This window comes from Nelumbo lutea, chromosome 7 (genome assembly GCF_056320005.1).
Source record: "Nelumbo lutea isolate HS-2025 chromosome 7, American lotus-T2T, whole genome shotgun sequence".
Taxonomy (NCBI): Eukaryota; Viridiplantae; Streptophyta; class Magnoliopsida; order Proteales; family Nelumbonaceae; genus Nelumbo; species Nelumbo lutea.
The window spans coordinates 58,932,729-58,950,767 of record NC_142690.1 but is presented as its reverse complement, the minus strand read 5'-3'; the positions used below and the strand labels follow the sequence as shown (position 1 = coordinate 58,950,767).

The window sequence follows — 18,039 nt, the reverse complement described above, 5'->3', positions numbered from 1 at the left end:
CCATAAGGATTCCCTCTCTCTCTTGCCCAAACCTCCACAGCCATTTCCCTAGAAGTGCTTTGTTTATTAATTTTACCCTTCTCAGCCCCAATCCTCCCCCGTCCCTTGGCTTGCACACTTTTTCCCACTTGACCAAGTGATATTTTTTGACTCTCCCTACGCCTTCACGTAAAAAAGTCTCTCTGAATTTTCTCAATCTTCATAGCCACTTCATTAGGGGCTCATAGCAAGGAAAGATAATAGGTTGGTAGACTAGCCAAGACACTCTTTATGAGTCTGATTCTCCCACCCAAAGATATTTAGCCTTCCATCTGTCCAATCTCTTCTCTATTCTTTCTAATAGTTGCCTCCAAATGCTAATTGCTGCTGTCTTTGATCCCACTGGAAGCCCTAAATACATAAAAGTAAGCTCCCCTACTTTGCATTCCAGCACCCCTGCAAACTGTTCCATCTCCCCCCCTCCCACTTATATCTCCAACTCCTATCAGCATCTCAAAGTTGGCTAGAATAGCTCTAAGATTCAGGACTCGGATTACTGAAGCATCTAGGAAGATTAAGGTGTCATCAACATATTGAAGATGTGATATACAAGGTCCCTCAGGTCCAAACTTAAATCCTTCAATCTAGCCCCTCTGAACTCCTTTCTTCATGATCAGATTTAATGCTTCCATCACTAATACAAACAACAACGGGGAGATTGGATCTCCTTGCCTTAGATCCCTTCCATCACTAATACATAAAAGAATTCAGTTAAGTGACAATTCAGTAGGTTGGTTAGATCCCTTTCTAACCAATGACACCCAACTGACACTGAGTATTTTCTGATTAAGTTTGGAAACAAACTGACACCGGGGAGTGGGTGTCCAAACTCAATCCACTCCCCACTTAGGGCTTGTTCTTTTCCTCTTAACTCTTATCTCTTAAGAGGAATCTTTTAACTTTAAGAGAAAAATGGTTGTTCGTTTCCTCTTATCTCTTATCTCTTAAAGTGCAATCATACAACTTTTTGTTTTCCAATGATACCCCCAAGAAAGATAAACAAAAATTCTTATATATGGGGTCAAAATGGATATTTGATCACTTTCAGAATTCAGAACAACATTCTCTTCATTCAGTGTTCAGAGGAAAGAAAAGTTCACCAATACCAATATACCTCTTAATGTTATTTGATGATGCGCATTGGCAGGTGACTCGGATGCTTGGCTAAATAATTCCTACATGGAATGTGGCTTGGATGCCTAGCTGAATGATTCCTACCTGGAAGGTGGCTTAGACGCCTAGCTGAATGGTGATGAGCTGGAGAGGTGGCTTTGATGCCTAGATAAATGGTGACGAGTTGGAGAGGCGGCTTTGATGCCTAACTGAATGGTGACGAGCTGGAGAGATGGCTCTGTTGCCTAGCTGAATGGTGACGAGCTGGAGAGGTGGCTCTGATGAGACCTGCAAGGAAACAATGTCAGAGTGCCCGGGTTGCTTTATCCGGGGTGGGCACTTCGATGCTTAAGTTAGCGAATCAGAGATTTTAAGATAGCTAAATGTGAGAGAGTTAGAGATATGCGAGAACTAACTTACGCATTTACCCCCTGGAGTTGGAGGTAAGGCCTTTATATAGGCATTGTTTGGCGTGAGCATCACGCAACACGTTTGGGATCTCCGGGAGGACGTGCCTAATTGCTCCAAAGTCATCGGAGATAGTCGTGCACGTAGGCCAATCTTTGCGCCTTACTCGGTTTCTCCCAAAACATTCGGTGTGAGAGCTGACTTCCGAGAGACCCGGGAGTGATGGGATGCATGTAGAAATCGATGGCAAGCGCGTCTCGTAGATCGCCAGGTTGGCGCTAGAGGCAGGTCGCTAGGTCGACAGGTCGGCGCTAGAGGCAGGTCGCCAGGTCGGCAACAGGGGCAGGTCACCAGGTCGGCGCTAGAGGTAGGTCGCCAGGTCGGCACCAGGGGCAGGTTGCCAGGTCGGCACCAGGGGCAGGTCTCCAAGTCGGCGCTAGAGGCAGGTCTCCAGGTCGGGACCAGGGGCAGGTCGCTAGGTTGGTGATAGTGCCAGGTTGCTAGCTGGGACTCCATCATTTTGGCTAAGGCAAGTTGTCGCCTAGGTGGTTTTGGGTGTCACCTAGTTGTTCTGAGATATCATGTGTCATGATGTTAGTGGAGGGGCAAATCTACCCTCATCATTATTATTGCACTTTCAGATGTCAGACTTCAAAGCAAATGAACAAGACCTTACTTCTTACAAATAAACTAACATTGAGTATTTTCCGATTTCCTCCCCAACCTTTTTTGAATACTCCTATATTCCATATTATTACTTCTCCTGAAAGACCCAATGCTTTTAGATACACCCATTTATGTAAAAATACTGAAATTGAGAATTATAATTATAAAAACTGAACTAAATAATTTAATATTTAATTTCCCCAAAAATTTAATAAAAACTAAAATTATAAAAATAATTTATTTTATATACCTTAAATGATTTATATGTTTTATTTTACAATTATATGCTAAAAATGAAAAAAACTTATTATTTGAAAAAAATAGAGATATTATTTACATAAAAATGCTAAATAAATAAAATTTCCCAAAATTTTAATAAAAATTGAAAATTATAATTACAAAAACTAAAATAGAGTGATGATTAATGTATGATATGTACATCTTCTAGAGTCCCGGTGTTGTTGATCGTAATGTTTCTCTTCATATAACCTTTTAAAGTGTGCATTTAACATGTATTTATACCTTATTCATAGTTAATTCAGCTTTAGATTTAATGTTCTTAACATATTTATGTGATTTGTATGTGTTTCCCTAGCGTATCCATGCGTTTCCATATCTTTCGTCCGTATCCGTGTGTTTCTAAAGCATATACATATCCGTATATGAGCTTTCCGATACAATACCCGATATTGATACTTTGATCCTTGATTGAAACCCACTGAATTTTCACATGCATATTTCTTGTCAGCCACCTGTTTTTCTTCAACTCATTTCCAAACTTCCAAAAAGAAAAGCTAATGCCTAGTTAAGATGATTAGGTCTAGTGAGACAAGACTTAAGCCTAGAAAGTCTTTAGCAAGTTAATCAGAACAAGTTCATAATAATAGTTATATTACAAAATTCTAGCAAAGTTGTCAGCAAATAGTCAAGTTCACTATTAACACTAATAGCAACATTAAATACAATAATTTTATGGGGTTCATTTTGGCATATTCTAGTTTGGATGAGAGGGACACTTCAAATCTTCTATTTTTTTGATTGGTAGGAGACCTTTGATCACTAGTCCAAAGTACATGCTTTAGAAGGAAAGAGTAGAAGGGTCATTACCAAAAGCTGTTTTTGATTATGACTAAGCAAGAGTACCTATACGTTTGTAGGGCTCTCAATGGTTGGGTCAACCTGACAGAACTGATCCTATCCGACTTGTTTTCTTTAAAAATTAATAAATTATTAAAAGAAAAATAAAACATACTAATTTAAATAAAGTAAAAACAAAAAATACAATTATTTTTTAATTATTTTCATCATATATATACATGTTTTTTATATTAAATAAATAATATAACAAATTTATAAAAATAAAATATAAAAAATTAATTTATAAATAAATAACATGTATATGTATTATATATTTATATATAAATATATAATATATATCGTATTGGATAGGGGTGATCCAAATCCGATCTGATTTCTGATTGGATCCTATTACTCGATTCGATCTGAAGATCCGAACAGGGATGATCCGAATTTGACCAAGTAGGATCAGATCTCGGATCGGATCATGATCTGATTGATTTGCACCCCTAGACCCAACCCATTGAAATGCAATCATGAAGCAAGAACAAACTGTTGGGGCTCCAAATTGGAGAAACTCCAAGTGTTGGTGCATCCTTGGAGTGGTTTGTATATGTATTTATGCATATATGTAAATTTATATATAATAGCATTACAGGTGCTAAGGGTAACTGCTTATGGTCATCTAGAAGTATTTGGTGCTTTTTACATGTCTAGAGAAGAGGGTATTGTGGTTTACTTAAGAGGTCAGTCAGGCATGACTTTTGCAGTATGGCGCAATAAAAGGTAGACTATTGGGCACAAACAAAGATACTTGTGGGTCCATATTTGGTTCCTCCACGTGGCCTTACTCATAAGCTGAAATTTTCTATTCTTGACTTGATCTGTGCATGACAATTGACAAAAAATGTGAAATCTGAAGTCTGATGATAATTTCCATGGAATTCTTAAACAACGATTCTGAAATACCTGCTATTCTATAGTACCTTTCTGTTAGAGATTTGTTTCAGTTCAGTAAAAGTTTGCATGCTGATAAAAAAAATAGTTCTACATGCAGATAAACATTCTTGTTTTCTAGCTTTATTTATTTCCCTTAGAAGAAAAACAGTACCAAATAAAGAAATAAGAAATCTGATTAAAAGAAGAAGAAAGAGAAAGGAGACAGCAAGAAGAGAAGAAGAGGAAGAGAACGATTGAGAAGAAATGGTGAAAGAGAAGAGTTGTTCGTACATTTTTTCCTTTCCCTAATCCTTTTCATTATAAATTAATCACTAATAATCAGAAAATACAAATAAGCCCTTAGTGGGGTGGCTAGCTAAATAAGCAAGAGAAGCTAATGTTAACAGGCCCATAAGAAAAACGCCCATTAACAAAACAGAACATAAACATAAAATTGAAAACACAACTGTGGGCTATGGACCATTTGGCCCATCTTCTCTACACAGTTTTTTTTTTTTTTTTTTCTGAAGTATAGGTATTCTTCTTTTTATTACTTTTGAACTTCATGATATTTTTCCTTATTCTGAACTTCACTATCCTTGTTTTAAATGTTGACATTAATGATGCTTACAAATCAGTTACTGAATAAGAAATGTTTTTGACAAATTTAGTTATTACTTGATGATGATCTCATTTTTAGTTCTGGATGTTGTTTGGACATGGAAAGTAATATCAATCTACATAATGGGACTGTCTTCTTGCTAATTTAGCAATTTGTCATAACTATGCAGCCAACTGAGAGTACTCTTACAGTTTTCAAGGCCCAAATGACTTCAACATCAAAGTGCATATTGAGTTTGAAGAAACTTACATCCGACTCTGCAAATTTGTCAAGGAATAAGGAAGAAATAACAAAAATTGCTGCTCCCAAGAAAGCCCAATTAGTGGTTTCTCATAAATCTACCCCAGGAAATCTTCCATCAAGCAAAAGTAGCTTATCAAATATGACCACAACATGCATCATTTCAAGGTCCAGATCAAGTCGTCGGAAATCTTTCACATCTATGGTAATAGAAAATTTCAAGGTTGAGAAAAACTGAAGTTTATCAAATCTTTTTAGTTTGTCTATGGGCTTGTAATCATATTTAGCACTATTCTTGCAGGTGCTTGGAAAATGTGTTGAGGTCAATAAGCATCTAGAGCTACCGAATATTGACGATAACACTAATCCCCTTGAAGTAGCTGAATATGTGGATGACATTTATCACTATTATTGGGTTATGGAGGTTAAGTCTATGCGATGGTTCTTTCTGTGTGTGTGTGTACACTTATGTATGCATACATAAACACTATTTGTGAGCTTTAGATATTAATCTTGAGTATAAGTTTGTTCAATATCACCTAATCTAAGAAAAACTATTGGTAAATCCATATAGATTGTTGACAGATGTATTGTATGTACTGTACACAGGTTTAGTGCCCGTAGGGGTATTTTTGTAATTTTGTAGACCTCTTGTGTTGTACGGCTAGTATAGTATAAATACAAATGCTTCACTCGCATGAGCCTTAAGTCTGTAGCCTCTTCTCTTCTTCTTTTTCCTTCCTTTTTCTTCTTCTGCTCAACATGGTATCAGAGCGGAACCGACCAGGCCTGGAAAACAACCAACTGAGGTCTCTCTCCACTGCTGTGTAGAAGTTATAGTCCTGATGCTCGAAAACAAGGAAGATGAAGCATTCTCTAGTGCTGTGGTTAGTCTCCATTGCCGAGTAGGGTTCTGCTACAAGAAAGCTGACTGTTCAACTTCCTAGTGCAGAAAAGGGTTCTGCTACACTTTTTTTCTTCTTTATCCTCCAGTCCAGGTGCTGGTGACTGGAGTTGCTCGGCTAAGAAGACTGTAGAAAACCATCTCAGATGTACGAAGAAGGATTCTGGCCTGCAGAGAAGATTGAGTCCATGAGTGTACTGCCTATTCACAGTTCAGGTGACCTAGGTACTGAATTGAAGTTTCTCTGTTTATGGTTCTCTTCTTGCACTATTTTGATGGACTGTTAATGTCCCAAAATCTGAGTAGGGACTGTTCGGCTGTTTTTTTTCCCTCCGATTGTGTGTTGCTCTATTCAGCTCTCTAAGGGATTATTGATGAACCCTAAACCCTAAGTGACTGTTCAGCTGCCCTGGAAAGTGGATATCAGCCGATTAGGTGTGGTGAACCACCACTTGTATTGCTGTTCCTATTGAGGGAGCTTTATGAAAGTTGTAAAACTGTAGGTCATTCAGACCTGGTTACACTGCAAGTGCAGTGTTAGTATATTGTTCTGTGGACTCCTACAAAGTGTAGGTCATACAAACTAGTACTGCAGCTGCAGTGTTTGTGCTTGGTTCTCTATGAAACCGAAAATCAGCAAGTGCCTAGTTGTGGAGTATAGCAGCTCTGTAAAGCAGTGTGCCTTTGGTTTTGTGTACTTCTAAACTTAGAATCATGAATAGTGAAGATTCAACTACATTTGGAATCTCTACAATGCTGAATGGAATTAGTGGGAGCAGTGACCTATCCTTCCCTATGGCTGTTGTTTCTCTTGATGGGTTAAATTACCTAGAGTGGTAAAGAGGGATCAAGTTATACATAACTGCAAGGGGAAAAATAGGCTACATAAATGGAAGAATCAAAGAACCACCTTCTGGAAATGCAGAACATGATAGATGGGATCAGGAGACTAGTATGGTTATGTCATGGCTTTTGATCTCCATGCAACCGCAAATAAGGAAGAACTTCATGTGGGCTGAAACTGCAAATGAGATTTGGGAACATGCAAAATCCACATATTTTGAACTTTGACCATATGCCAAGATTTATCAACTGCAAGTAGCCTCATCTACTTGTCAACATGGGGAGAGAAGTTTATCAGTTTATTACTCTGACTTGACCATTATTTGGAAGGAGTTGGACCATTACTAGAATATTGATTGGAAGTGTGATGAAGATGCAAAATTGTATAAGAAACTTGTCCCACAGCAAAGAGTGTTTGCTTTTTTACATGGTCTCAATCTTATCTATGAATCCATCAGAGTACAAATTCTAAGTTCTAAGGATCTTTCAATTCAGGAAGTCTATGCTCTTGTCCAGTCTGAAGAGAGCAAGAGAAACTTGATGAACAACATCGGAAGGGATGCATTTGTGTTGGCGGAAAATGTGGGTACCTCTACTAGTGGTGAACTTTTTCCAAGAGAGGGGATCTCCAGAAGAAAGCAGTAGATAAGGAAAAACTATAGTGCACTAATTGTCAGAAGCCCCGACACACCAAAGATACTTGCTGGGATCTTCATGGGAAACCAAAGTGGGCTCAGGATCTACCTAAGAATCAAGGCTCATATGTAATTAGAAGGCCCAGGCAACAAGGTACCAAGAAACACCACATGGCCAACATGGTTATTCAGGAGAATCAGCCCTTCACTTCTACTGTGAATCAAACACCACATGGCCAACATAGCTACTCTGGATCTGACCCAAGGGAGGATATTGTAAACTCCTTCCGTGATCATTTTGAGCTTTATGGTAGAGCAATTCGCCAGGTGGATGCTCTTCTCACCACCTCTTTTGCATCCACATCAGGTAATCCTGCCACAACTTTCCATGTTGCTTCTCACAACCTTGACTCTCCATGGATCATTGATTCTGGAGCGTCAAAACACATGACTGGTATGTCCTCTTACTTTCAAACTTATCACCCTCTTTTTGAAAGAGATAAAGTGAGACTAGTTGATGGATCATACACTTCCATAGCTGGTCAAGGAACTCTCTCTCTTCCCCTCGGCCTTACTCTTTTTGATGTTCTTCATGTTCTAAAATTCTCTATGAATTTGTTCTTAGTCAGTAGTGTTACAATTCCTTAAACTGTTCTGTGCTTTTTTCCCTTCCTATTGTGTGATTCAGGATCTGGCCTCGGCGAGGACGATTGGTAGGGGACGTATGGTTGATGGACTTTATATGCTGGAGAATACGCTTGGCCTTCATGTTACAGAGTCTGAGTCATTTCAGAAAGAGTAAAATATATTTGTGGCATTGTCGTCTGGGTCATTTGTCCTTTAAGTCCTTGAAAGTTGTTTTCCCATAACTGTGTAAGTCAGTGTCTGTTTCTAATTTTTCTTGTCAAACGTGTCAGTTAAACAAGCATTGTAGAACTCAATTTCCTCAAAGAAATAGTAAATCTGAGTTTCTTTTTCACATTGTGCATTCTGATGTGTGGGGCCCTGTTACTTTACCTTCTGAGAGTGGCTACAAGTACTTCATTACCTTCATTGACGATTATTCCAGATACACTTGGGTATATCCAATGCGAACCCGTGAGGAAGTACAAAAAATTATCCAAGATTTTCAGCGGATGGTCTTCACCCAATTTCAGACCGAGATTCAAATATTTCAGTCAGACAATGCAAAAGAGTTTTTTCATAGTGACCTCACGGAGTTCTTTGCTTCACATGGTTCACTTCATTGGAGCTCTTGTGTCCGCATGCCACAACAAAATGGTGTGGCTGAACGGAAGAACCGACACCTCTTTGAAATGGCACGGGGTCTATTACTCCATATGAATGTTCCCAAACGATTTTGGCTTGAGGCTGTCCTTTGTTCTACATACCTCATTAACCGAATGCCCTCTCGTTGGTTAGAGTACAAAGCCCCACATCAGCTTCTCTTTCCTAAGGCCCCTCTTCTTTCAGTCCCTCCTCGTGTTTTTGGTTGTCGGTGCTTTGTCCAAAACCCATCTCCCACCTGAGGGAAATTGGACTCTCGTGCTATCCCGTGCATATTTTTTGGCTATTCATTCTCTCAAAAAGGGTATCGTTGCTTTGATCATTTTTCTCGGAGATTCTATGTCTCCATGGATGTTACCTTCTTTGAAGATGAGCCATTCTTTCCTGTTTCTCCTCAAGGGGAGTGTAGACATGAGGAGAAACTGGTTCAACTTCCTCTTCCTAATCTTTCTCCTCTTTCCCCTTCTCTTTCTGATCCTCCACCTTTCCGTGTTTTTTCTCGTCGTCGTAAAGGCCAACTAGGTTCAAGAGCTGTGGAGAATCCAGAAGCAGTACCTCAAGTGCCATCAAATTCCTCGGGGGAAGGTCATACTCACTCAGGTAACTTGACTCCCAGTGATGGTCCTGACCTCCCTATTGCTAATGATCTTGACCTTCCTATTGCCCACAGGAAAGGTGTTAGGTCGTGCACCACTAAACACCCCATTTCCAACTTTGTTTCCTATGAGAACCTCTCACCTTCATTTCGTGCCTTCCTTACCTCCATTGACAATATCCCTATTCCCAAGAATGTGGCAGAAGCTCTCTCAGTACCAGAATGGACAAATGCCATGAAAGAAGAAATTGATGCTTTTCACAAGAATGACACGTGGGAACTTGTTGATCTCCCTAAGGGAAAGGATCCAATTGAATGTAAATGGATGTTGATTATGGAACCGTTGAGAGGTATAAAGCTCGTTTAGTGTCAAAGGGTTTACTCAAGTATATGGAGTTGATTATGCAGAAACCTTTGCCCCTGTTGCCAAAATGAACTCTATTAGAGTACTTTGCTCTCTTGCTGCCAATCTGAATCGGGATCTACATTAGCTCAACATCAAGAATGCCTTCTTGAATGGTGACCTTGAAGAGGAAGTTTATATGGTTCAACCCCCCGGTTTTCTGGCTCAAGGAAATGAACAGAAAGTGTGCAAGTTAAAGAAGTCTTTATATGGGCTGAAGCAATCACCAAGAGCTTGGTTCAGCAGGTTTCATACTGCAGTTCAGCAGAGGGGATACAAGCAATGTCAGTCAGATCACACACTGTTTGTAAAAAGGGGAGAAGGTAAAATGGCTGCCCTAATAGTATATGTGGATGACATAATTGTTACTGGTGACAGGAAAGATGAAATTCAAAGTTTGAAGGGCTTCCTTGCCACTCAGTTCGATGTGAAAGATCTAGGACCTGCCAAATACTTCATTGGAATTGAGGTTGCCTGATCAAAAAAGGGTATCTTCATCTCCCAAAGGAAATATGTCCTAGACTTGCTTAAGGACACTGGAAAGATTGGGGTTAAGCCAGCTGACTCTCCCATTGACCCCAACCATAAGTTAAGTGACTTCCAAGGTGAACTTCTTAAGGATGTGAAGCAATTTCAAAGGCTTGTAGGGAGATTGTTGTACCTCTTTATGACTCGTCCAGACATAACATATGCTGTTGGTGTCCTCAGCCAGTTCATGCACGCACCTAGGTCCACTCATCTTGAAGCAGGGGAGAGAATACTGTGGTATCTTAAGAAGTTCTCGGGTGCTGGTTTATTATTCTAGAAACATGGATATTTGAGAGTTGAAATTTACACAAATGCGGATTGGGCTGGATCTCCAAGTGATAGAAGGTCTACTAGTGGTTACTGCACCTTTGTAGGAGGGAACCTTGTTACTTGGAGGAGTAAGAAGCAAACCGTGGTAGCTAGATTCAGTGTTGAAGCTGAGTACCATGCAATGGCACACAGAGTAGCCGAAGGTATGTGGATAAAGAATCTATTGGGAGAGTTGGGTTTTCCAGTGAACAAACCCATGACTCTACTCTGTGACAACATGGTAGCTATAAGTATCGCTGCTAACCCGGTACTACATGATAGAATAAAGCACATTGAAGTTGACAAGCACTTTATCAGAGATAAAATCATCACAGGCGAAGTATGCACTCCATACATCAGCTTTGAAGACCAACTAGCAGACATCTTTACAAAAGGGCCAAACCATTCTAGACACCAAGACCTCTGTGACAAGTTGGGCATGATTGATATCTATGCCCCAACTTGAGGGGGAGTGTTGACAGATGTATTGTATGTACTGTACACAAGTTTAGTGTCTGTAGGGGTATTTTTGTAATTTTGTAGACCTCTTGTATTGTACGACCAGTATAGTATAAATACAAATGCTTCACTCGCATGAAGCAGTTCTTTTGAGGCCTCAAGTCTGCAGCCTCTTCTCTTCTTTTTCCTTCCTTTCTTCTTCTTCTTCTGCTCAACTAAAGTGGAAATATATTTCACAATGCTGAACTTATAGGTTTTGGTGCATTTGATATGGTATTAGATTGGTTGAATGATTTGATTCAAGCATGTTTTGGTCCACCATAGGTAGAAGAGGGGATGAAAGAGAAAAGAAGGTGCCTATGGGAAATAATGAATGGGGGAAGAATATATTGCCAAGTCTGGTCCCTGTTTAATTCAATATATGTTCTTACAGTTTAGATTGATAATTGAAAAATGCTCTATTAGTGGTATCAAGAGATGTATATTATGTTTGTAGGAAGTGTACACTAAGGCTGTGTTTGGTTTGAAGGAAAATGTAGAGAAAGGAAGGAAAACATGTAAAAAGCTTGTATAGGTTTCCTTACCTTTTTCTTCAAACCAAACACAACCTCATGTGATGTACAAGTTGTGGTAGGGTACTATGATAGTTGAAGAAAAGAATCTGTTTTGTGGTTGTAGCTACAAGTGGGAGGGTACTTTGTAAAGAGAATGAAGAAAATTGTAATCATTCATGGAGAGAGAGAGACGAGAGAGAGAAAGAGAAGAAGAGGAAGATATGATTGAGAGAAAAGGAAAAACTCCTTCTAGCTGCCACCAGTTCATTATTTATATTAACTTAATATAAAAAGAATGGAGATTACAAGTATGCCCCTGGCGGCACTCTCTAGAAACAAATTAATAAGAAAGAAAGAAAATAACTAACTAACAACATCTTAAGCTGACAACCCATAACAACAACTATAAAATAACAATTAGATAATCCTCACAACACTCCCCCTCAAGTTGGGCTGAATATGTCTATCATGCCCAGCTTGTCGCATAACTCATTGTGTCGTGAGTATGGAAGCCCTTTTGTGAGGACATCTGCGAGTTGTTCCTTGGAGTTGACATAAGGGATGCAAATTTCCCTTTTTTCCAAATTTTCCCTTATGAAGTGTTTGTCCACCTCAAGGTGCTTGGTCCTCTCATGTAGGACAGGGTTGCTAGTGATGTTTATGGCTGCCTTGTTGTCACAGTAAAGAGACATAGGATTATGAACAACTCCAGCTCCCCTAGAAGATTTTTTAGCCAAAGGACTTCAGCCACCCCATGTGCCATAGCTCTATATTCAGCTTCAACACTTGACCTTGCTACCACACTTTGTTTCTTGGTTTTCCAGGTCACTAGGTTTCCTCCCACAAATGTGCAATACCCACTCATGGACTTTCTGTTATCCACAGCACCTGCCCATTCGGCATCTGTAAAAATTTCCACCTTTAGGTGATTATGTTTACTGAATAGTAGACCTGTTTCGGGATACTTTTTCAAGTATCCAAGAACTCTCTGTTGCCTCCATGTGTGGTTTCTTAGGAGAGTGCATGAATTGACTTAGAACCCCAACTGAATAGGCAATGTCTGGACGGGTCATGGACAAATAAATCAGCTTTCCCACCAACCTTTGGATCTGTTTCACATCTTTCAGAGGTTCACCATCACAGTCACCCAACTTGTGGTCAACATCCATGGGAGTATTTGCTGGCCTTTTACCTAATTTTCCTGTGTCCTGTAATAGATCAAGGGTCTATTTCCTTTGAGAAATGAAGATACCCTTTTCTGAGCGGGCGACTTCAATTCCAAGGAAATACTCCAGGGGACCTAAATCTTTCATTTCAAATTTAGATGCAAGGAATTGTTTCGATTTTTGTATTTCTGAACTCCAATTTCCTGTAATGATGATATCATCCACATACACTATCAATACAGCAACCTGCTCCTGACATCTCTTCACAAAGAGTGTATGATCAGACTAACATTGTTTGAAGCCCACCTGCTGAACTGCCATGTGAAACTTACTGAATAAAGCTCTGGAAGATTGTTTTAAACCATAAAGCATTCTTATACTTCCTCTTCTAAGTCACCATTCAAAAAAGCATTCTTTATGTTTAGTTGATGCAATTCCCAATCAAAGTTAGCAGCTAATGACAGGAGAACCCTAATTGAGTTCATCTTAGCTACTGGAGCAAAAGTCTCATCATAGTCAAGCTCATACACTTGAGTGTACCCTTTGGCTATTAATCTTGCTTTGTACCTTTCAACTGTTCCGTCTGCCTTGTGTTTAATTGTAAACACCCACTTACACCCCACGGGGTCTTTCCCTTTGGAAGATCCACCAATTCCCAAGTTTGATTTTTATGAAGAGCATTAATCTCCTCCTTCATGGCATCTGTCTATTCGGGGCATTTTAAGGCCTCTACAACATTTCTGGGAATAGTGATGCAATCAACTGCGGATAGAAAGGCTTGGTTTGAGGGGGAAATGTGATCATAGGAGACAAATTGGGTAATGGGGTGTTTGGTAGTGCATGACTTAACTCCCTTTCTTTGAGCAATAGGAACGTCAAGGTCATCCACAGTAGGAGTAGGGGTATCCGTAGATGCAACAGGGATTGGACTTACCTCCTGGGAGTCTAACGGTGTCGGTTGCTCAATGTTTGGCTGCTCCACATCTCTATCACATTGCTGATCTCTACGACGTGTACGTTGGAGGACACGAAAGGGAGCAAGGTCCGGAATAGAAGGAAGAGAGACTTGGTGGACCTGAACCTGCTTCTCCTCTTCCACACTACTACTCTCCCCCTAAGGAGAAGCAGGGAAGAATGGTTCAAACTCAAAGGACACATCCATGGACACAAAAAACTTATGACTAACGGGATCAAAGCACCGATACCCTTTTTGAGAGGAGGGATACCCTAGAAAGATACAAGGAATTGACCGATGGTCTAACTTACTTCGAGACAGAGACAAATCATGGACAAAGGCATAACGACCAAAAACTCTCATGGGAATGGAAAATAAAGGGGACTGAGGGAACAACAATTGATGAGGGGCCATGTAGTTCAGCACTTTGGAGGGCATGCGATTGATGACATAAGCAACTACAAGTATAGCATCCATCCAAAACCTTTTTGGAACATTCATGTGTAACATCATCCCGCGATCTACCTCAAGGAGGTGTCTGTTTTTTCTTTCTGCAACACCATTTTGTTGTGGTGTTCTGGCGCATGAGCTCCTATGGATAGATTCGTGGGAGGCAAAGAACTCATTGAGCTCTCCATGGAAGTATTCTTTTGCATTGTCAGATTGGAAGATCTGTATTTCAACATGGAATTGCGTAAATACCATCCTTTGGAAGTCTTTCACAATCTTTGGAACTTCGTCTCTACTACGCATAGGGGATACCCATGTATAGTGAGAATAGTCATCGATCAATGTGATAAAGTACTTATATCCGCCCTCAGAGATTACAGTAGTAGGCCCCCATACATCAGAATACACAACATGAAAAGGAACACTTGATCTTTTATTATTTGAGGGAAAAGTTGTTCTACATTGTTTGTTTAACTGACACGTTTGACACTGGAACTCTGACACTGAACATGACTTAAATAAAACCGGAAACAAAGACTTTACTATTTTAAAAGAAACATGACCTAACCGACTATGCCACAAAAAAAATTGACTCTTATTTGACTGACTATGTGACTCTGAGGACGACACTAAGAGACCAACTTTGTTGTCGAGAATGTAGAGACCATCCACTAGGCTCCCTCTACCAATCGTCCTCCCAGAAGTTAGGTCCTGAAAAATACATTAGCCAGGAAAAAAGGTTACACTACAGTTTAAAGGGCTTGTGATACTACTAATTGAAAGCAAATTTATAGGAAGTTGAGGGACATGCAATACAAAAATCAGGTTAAGGCCATGGGGAAGAGATATTGATCCTTGGTCTGCAATGGAGGAGAACGAGCCATCCACAAGCCTCAATTTATCCCTTCATGACAAAAGGCTATAAGTCTGAAACAAGTTTGGCTTACTAGTCATGTGGTTAGAGGCCCCTGAGTCAATGATCCAAGGGGAACCAGTGGGAGTGACATGGAATGCAGAAGCCGTATTACCTGATGTAGATGCAAATGAAGTAGGAGTACCAGTGACTGAGCTATCCATCTGTCGCAAAAACCTACCATATGACTCCAAGTGGTCTCTGAAGGAATTCATTATATCTTCCTTGGGGTCAGAATTATTAAGGTGGTCCCGGGTAGTACCGGCAATCTGAGTATCTTTGGTTGCCACATGTGCTGCATTATGTGCTGTGTTCATCTTCTACTGACCTTGCCCTTTACCCTATTCTTGGTTCTTCACTGCCCACTTGGGTTTCCTGTGAATGTCCCAACATGTGTCACGTGTATGCCATGAGCGCCGACAGTAGGTACAAAACAACTTGTCTTTATCATCAGCCTTCTTGGTGTCACTTTTCTTCCCCATGTTGTTATTACTCATTGCAGCCAAAGCAACTTGTTGCTCCCCCTCGGTTGTAACCATCACACTCCGCCTACTTTCTTCCGACTGAACAAGGGAGTATACCTCGTGAACCGACGACAACTCTTTGCTTCCTAAGATCTGAACTCTCAAGGGTTCATAGGCAGGGTTCAGTCTCAACAAGAAGGCAAACACACGTTGCTGATAATGATCCAATTATTTCAATATGGAAGTAAGGTCTGAATAATAGGAAGACAAACTACGATTACCCTGTTTACAGGTTGAGGATTCAGCTTTCAACTAGTAAACCTTGGCATAATGCCTTTGCTCAGAATAGGTAGTTTTGGCCTGTTCCCAGATCTCACTAGTGGTGTTTGCCCACATAAAGTTCTTCACATCAGGTTCCATGGCTGCAAGGAGACAAGACATCACCATACTGTTTTCTTGGTCCCACCTTTCATGTTCAGCTGTCTCACTCTTGGGTTCTTTCACCCTTCCATTTATGTAACCAACTTTTCCCCTTGTCGTTACATAAAGTTTTACACTTTTAGCCCACTTCAGGTAGTTTAAACTATTTAAAAGGGTAATGGGCATGGGAAACATCATATTTTCACCTCCCATACCAGCTGTGCTGCGGGTTTGTGTAACCCCTGATGAAGTTGAATCATAGTTTGCCATAGAGTACTGCTGAACTCAGACCAAATCCCACACAACTACACAACAACCACAAACATAATACCAACCCTCAAGAAATTTACTTCTGGGATGTGGAAAAGAAAACAAAAAAACTGCTGAAATCAACTCAGTGATGGTTTAGTCATTAAAATAGCCTAGTAATCAGTCGAACACTAGCCAAGGCAGACGTTAGAATAGTATACTATCAGTCTGACTACAGCCCATACAGTCTAACAATCCAGCATCCAAACGAATGTATAGAACCAAGGAATAAGGCCTTCACACCATTGGCCAAAAACAGAAAAACAAGAACACATACCCTGTCCAGCACCTGTACGAAGGTGCCAATCAGAAACTGACTTCACAGCATCGAACAAAGAAGAAAGGGAGTCTCTTTTTGCATCGCCCTTCTTTGATTAGGGTTTTCTTGATATTACGACCAAGGAAGAACCCAAAGGAAGAACCACAGGTAGTTTACTAGGGTTTCTCTATCTTCCACGGCCAAGAAATCAAAGAAGGAAAAGAGGATGAAGCAGGTTCAAATAGGAGAGACCGAAATATTCTTTTATAGCCCAAAACCTTGCTCTAATACCATGTAATCATTCATGGAGAGAGAGAGACGAGAAAGAGAAAGAAAAGAAGAGGAAGATATGATTGAGAGAAAAAGAAAAACTACTTCTGGCTGTCGCCAGTTCATTATTTTTATTAACTTAATATAAAAAGAATGGAGATTACAAGTATGCCCTTGGCGGCACTCCCTAGAAACAAACTAATAAGAAAGAAAGAAAATAACTAACTGACAGCATCTTAAGCTGACAACCCATTAATAACAACTATAAAATAACAATTAAATAATCCTCACAACAAAAATGTTATGCATCTATTTTGTGGTAGCAGCTATAGAAGTTGTATTGGGAACTTTTTCTTCTAGCTTTTCAAGGAGATATGGCTTTTCTGGGATCCAAAATATATTTTTGTCAAATGGCCAGTTCTTGGGGGGTAATTAGAGGTGTAAATCGGGTAGGGCTGCCCGCTGCCCAACACGATTTTGGACTGGCCCAGCACGGCATGACACGAACACGAAGACCCATGGGTCGTGCCAGGCCCGACACAGAGGTCCATGCCGTGTTGGGCCGGGGGTTCGAGGCCCATGGGCCGGCATGGCTCGGCCCAACTCGTGGCATAGCAAGAAGCACGGCCCGCCAAGCTCGCGGCCCGCCCAGGAATATAGTCGTTGGGCCCCCCCAACAACTATAAACAGCCATATTAGGGGGGTATTTCTGTATTTTGCTTATGGGGGTTGAAAAATGACATAAATGCCCCCCAATGGATATATAACTAGTTTAGGGGGGCATTTTGGGTAAAGTTATAAGTAACTTTTCAATAACCAAAATACCCCTCCCAACAACTAAATAATAGATAGTTTTTTGGGTATTTTGGGCAATTGATTTATGTTCAATTCCTATAAATAGCCCTATCCTCCATTCTCATCACACCAATTCAACAATTCTCTTAATCTCCTCTCTCATACTCATACATTCTCAATTATCTGCAATCTGAGAAATTCTGATTAGTTGATTGTCTGCTTCTGCATTCTCCAATTCTCAAGTCTCAACTTTGTCGAAGTTTCGACTTTCAACAAGAAGGCTTGCTCAACTAGCTCAAGTATCTCAATTCGGGAGGCTTGGATGTTGAAAGGCTTCAACCGTTGAAATCAAGTTGGGATTTTGAACCGGCAATCCGGGTAAGTCGTATTAGATTAATTTTTATCTTTTTAGAATTA

The 18,039-nt window shown here is 40.1% G+C and overlaps 1 protein-coding gene across 2 annotated transcripts in view; it reads left to right on the top strand.

The window, feature by feature from the left end:
* CYCB3;1 (cyclin b3;1) overlaps window positions 1-18,039 on the top strand; it is a 42,424-nt gene that overhangs the window by 9,947 nt on the left and 14,438 nt on the right. For both annotated transcript variants that reach the window (XM_088952881.1, XM_088952880.1), the window contains 2 exons: window positions 5,034-5,309; window positions 5,406-5,528. In XM_088952881.1, coding sequence (XP_088809007.1) covers window positions 5,034-5,309; window positions 5,406-5,528 — 399 coding nt within the window. The remainder of the gene's footprint in view (window positions 1-5,033; window positions 5,310-5,405; window positions 5,529-18,039) is intronic.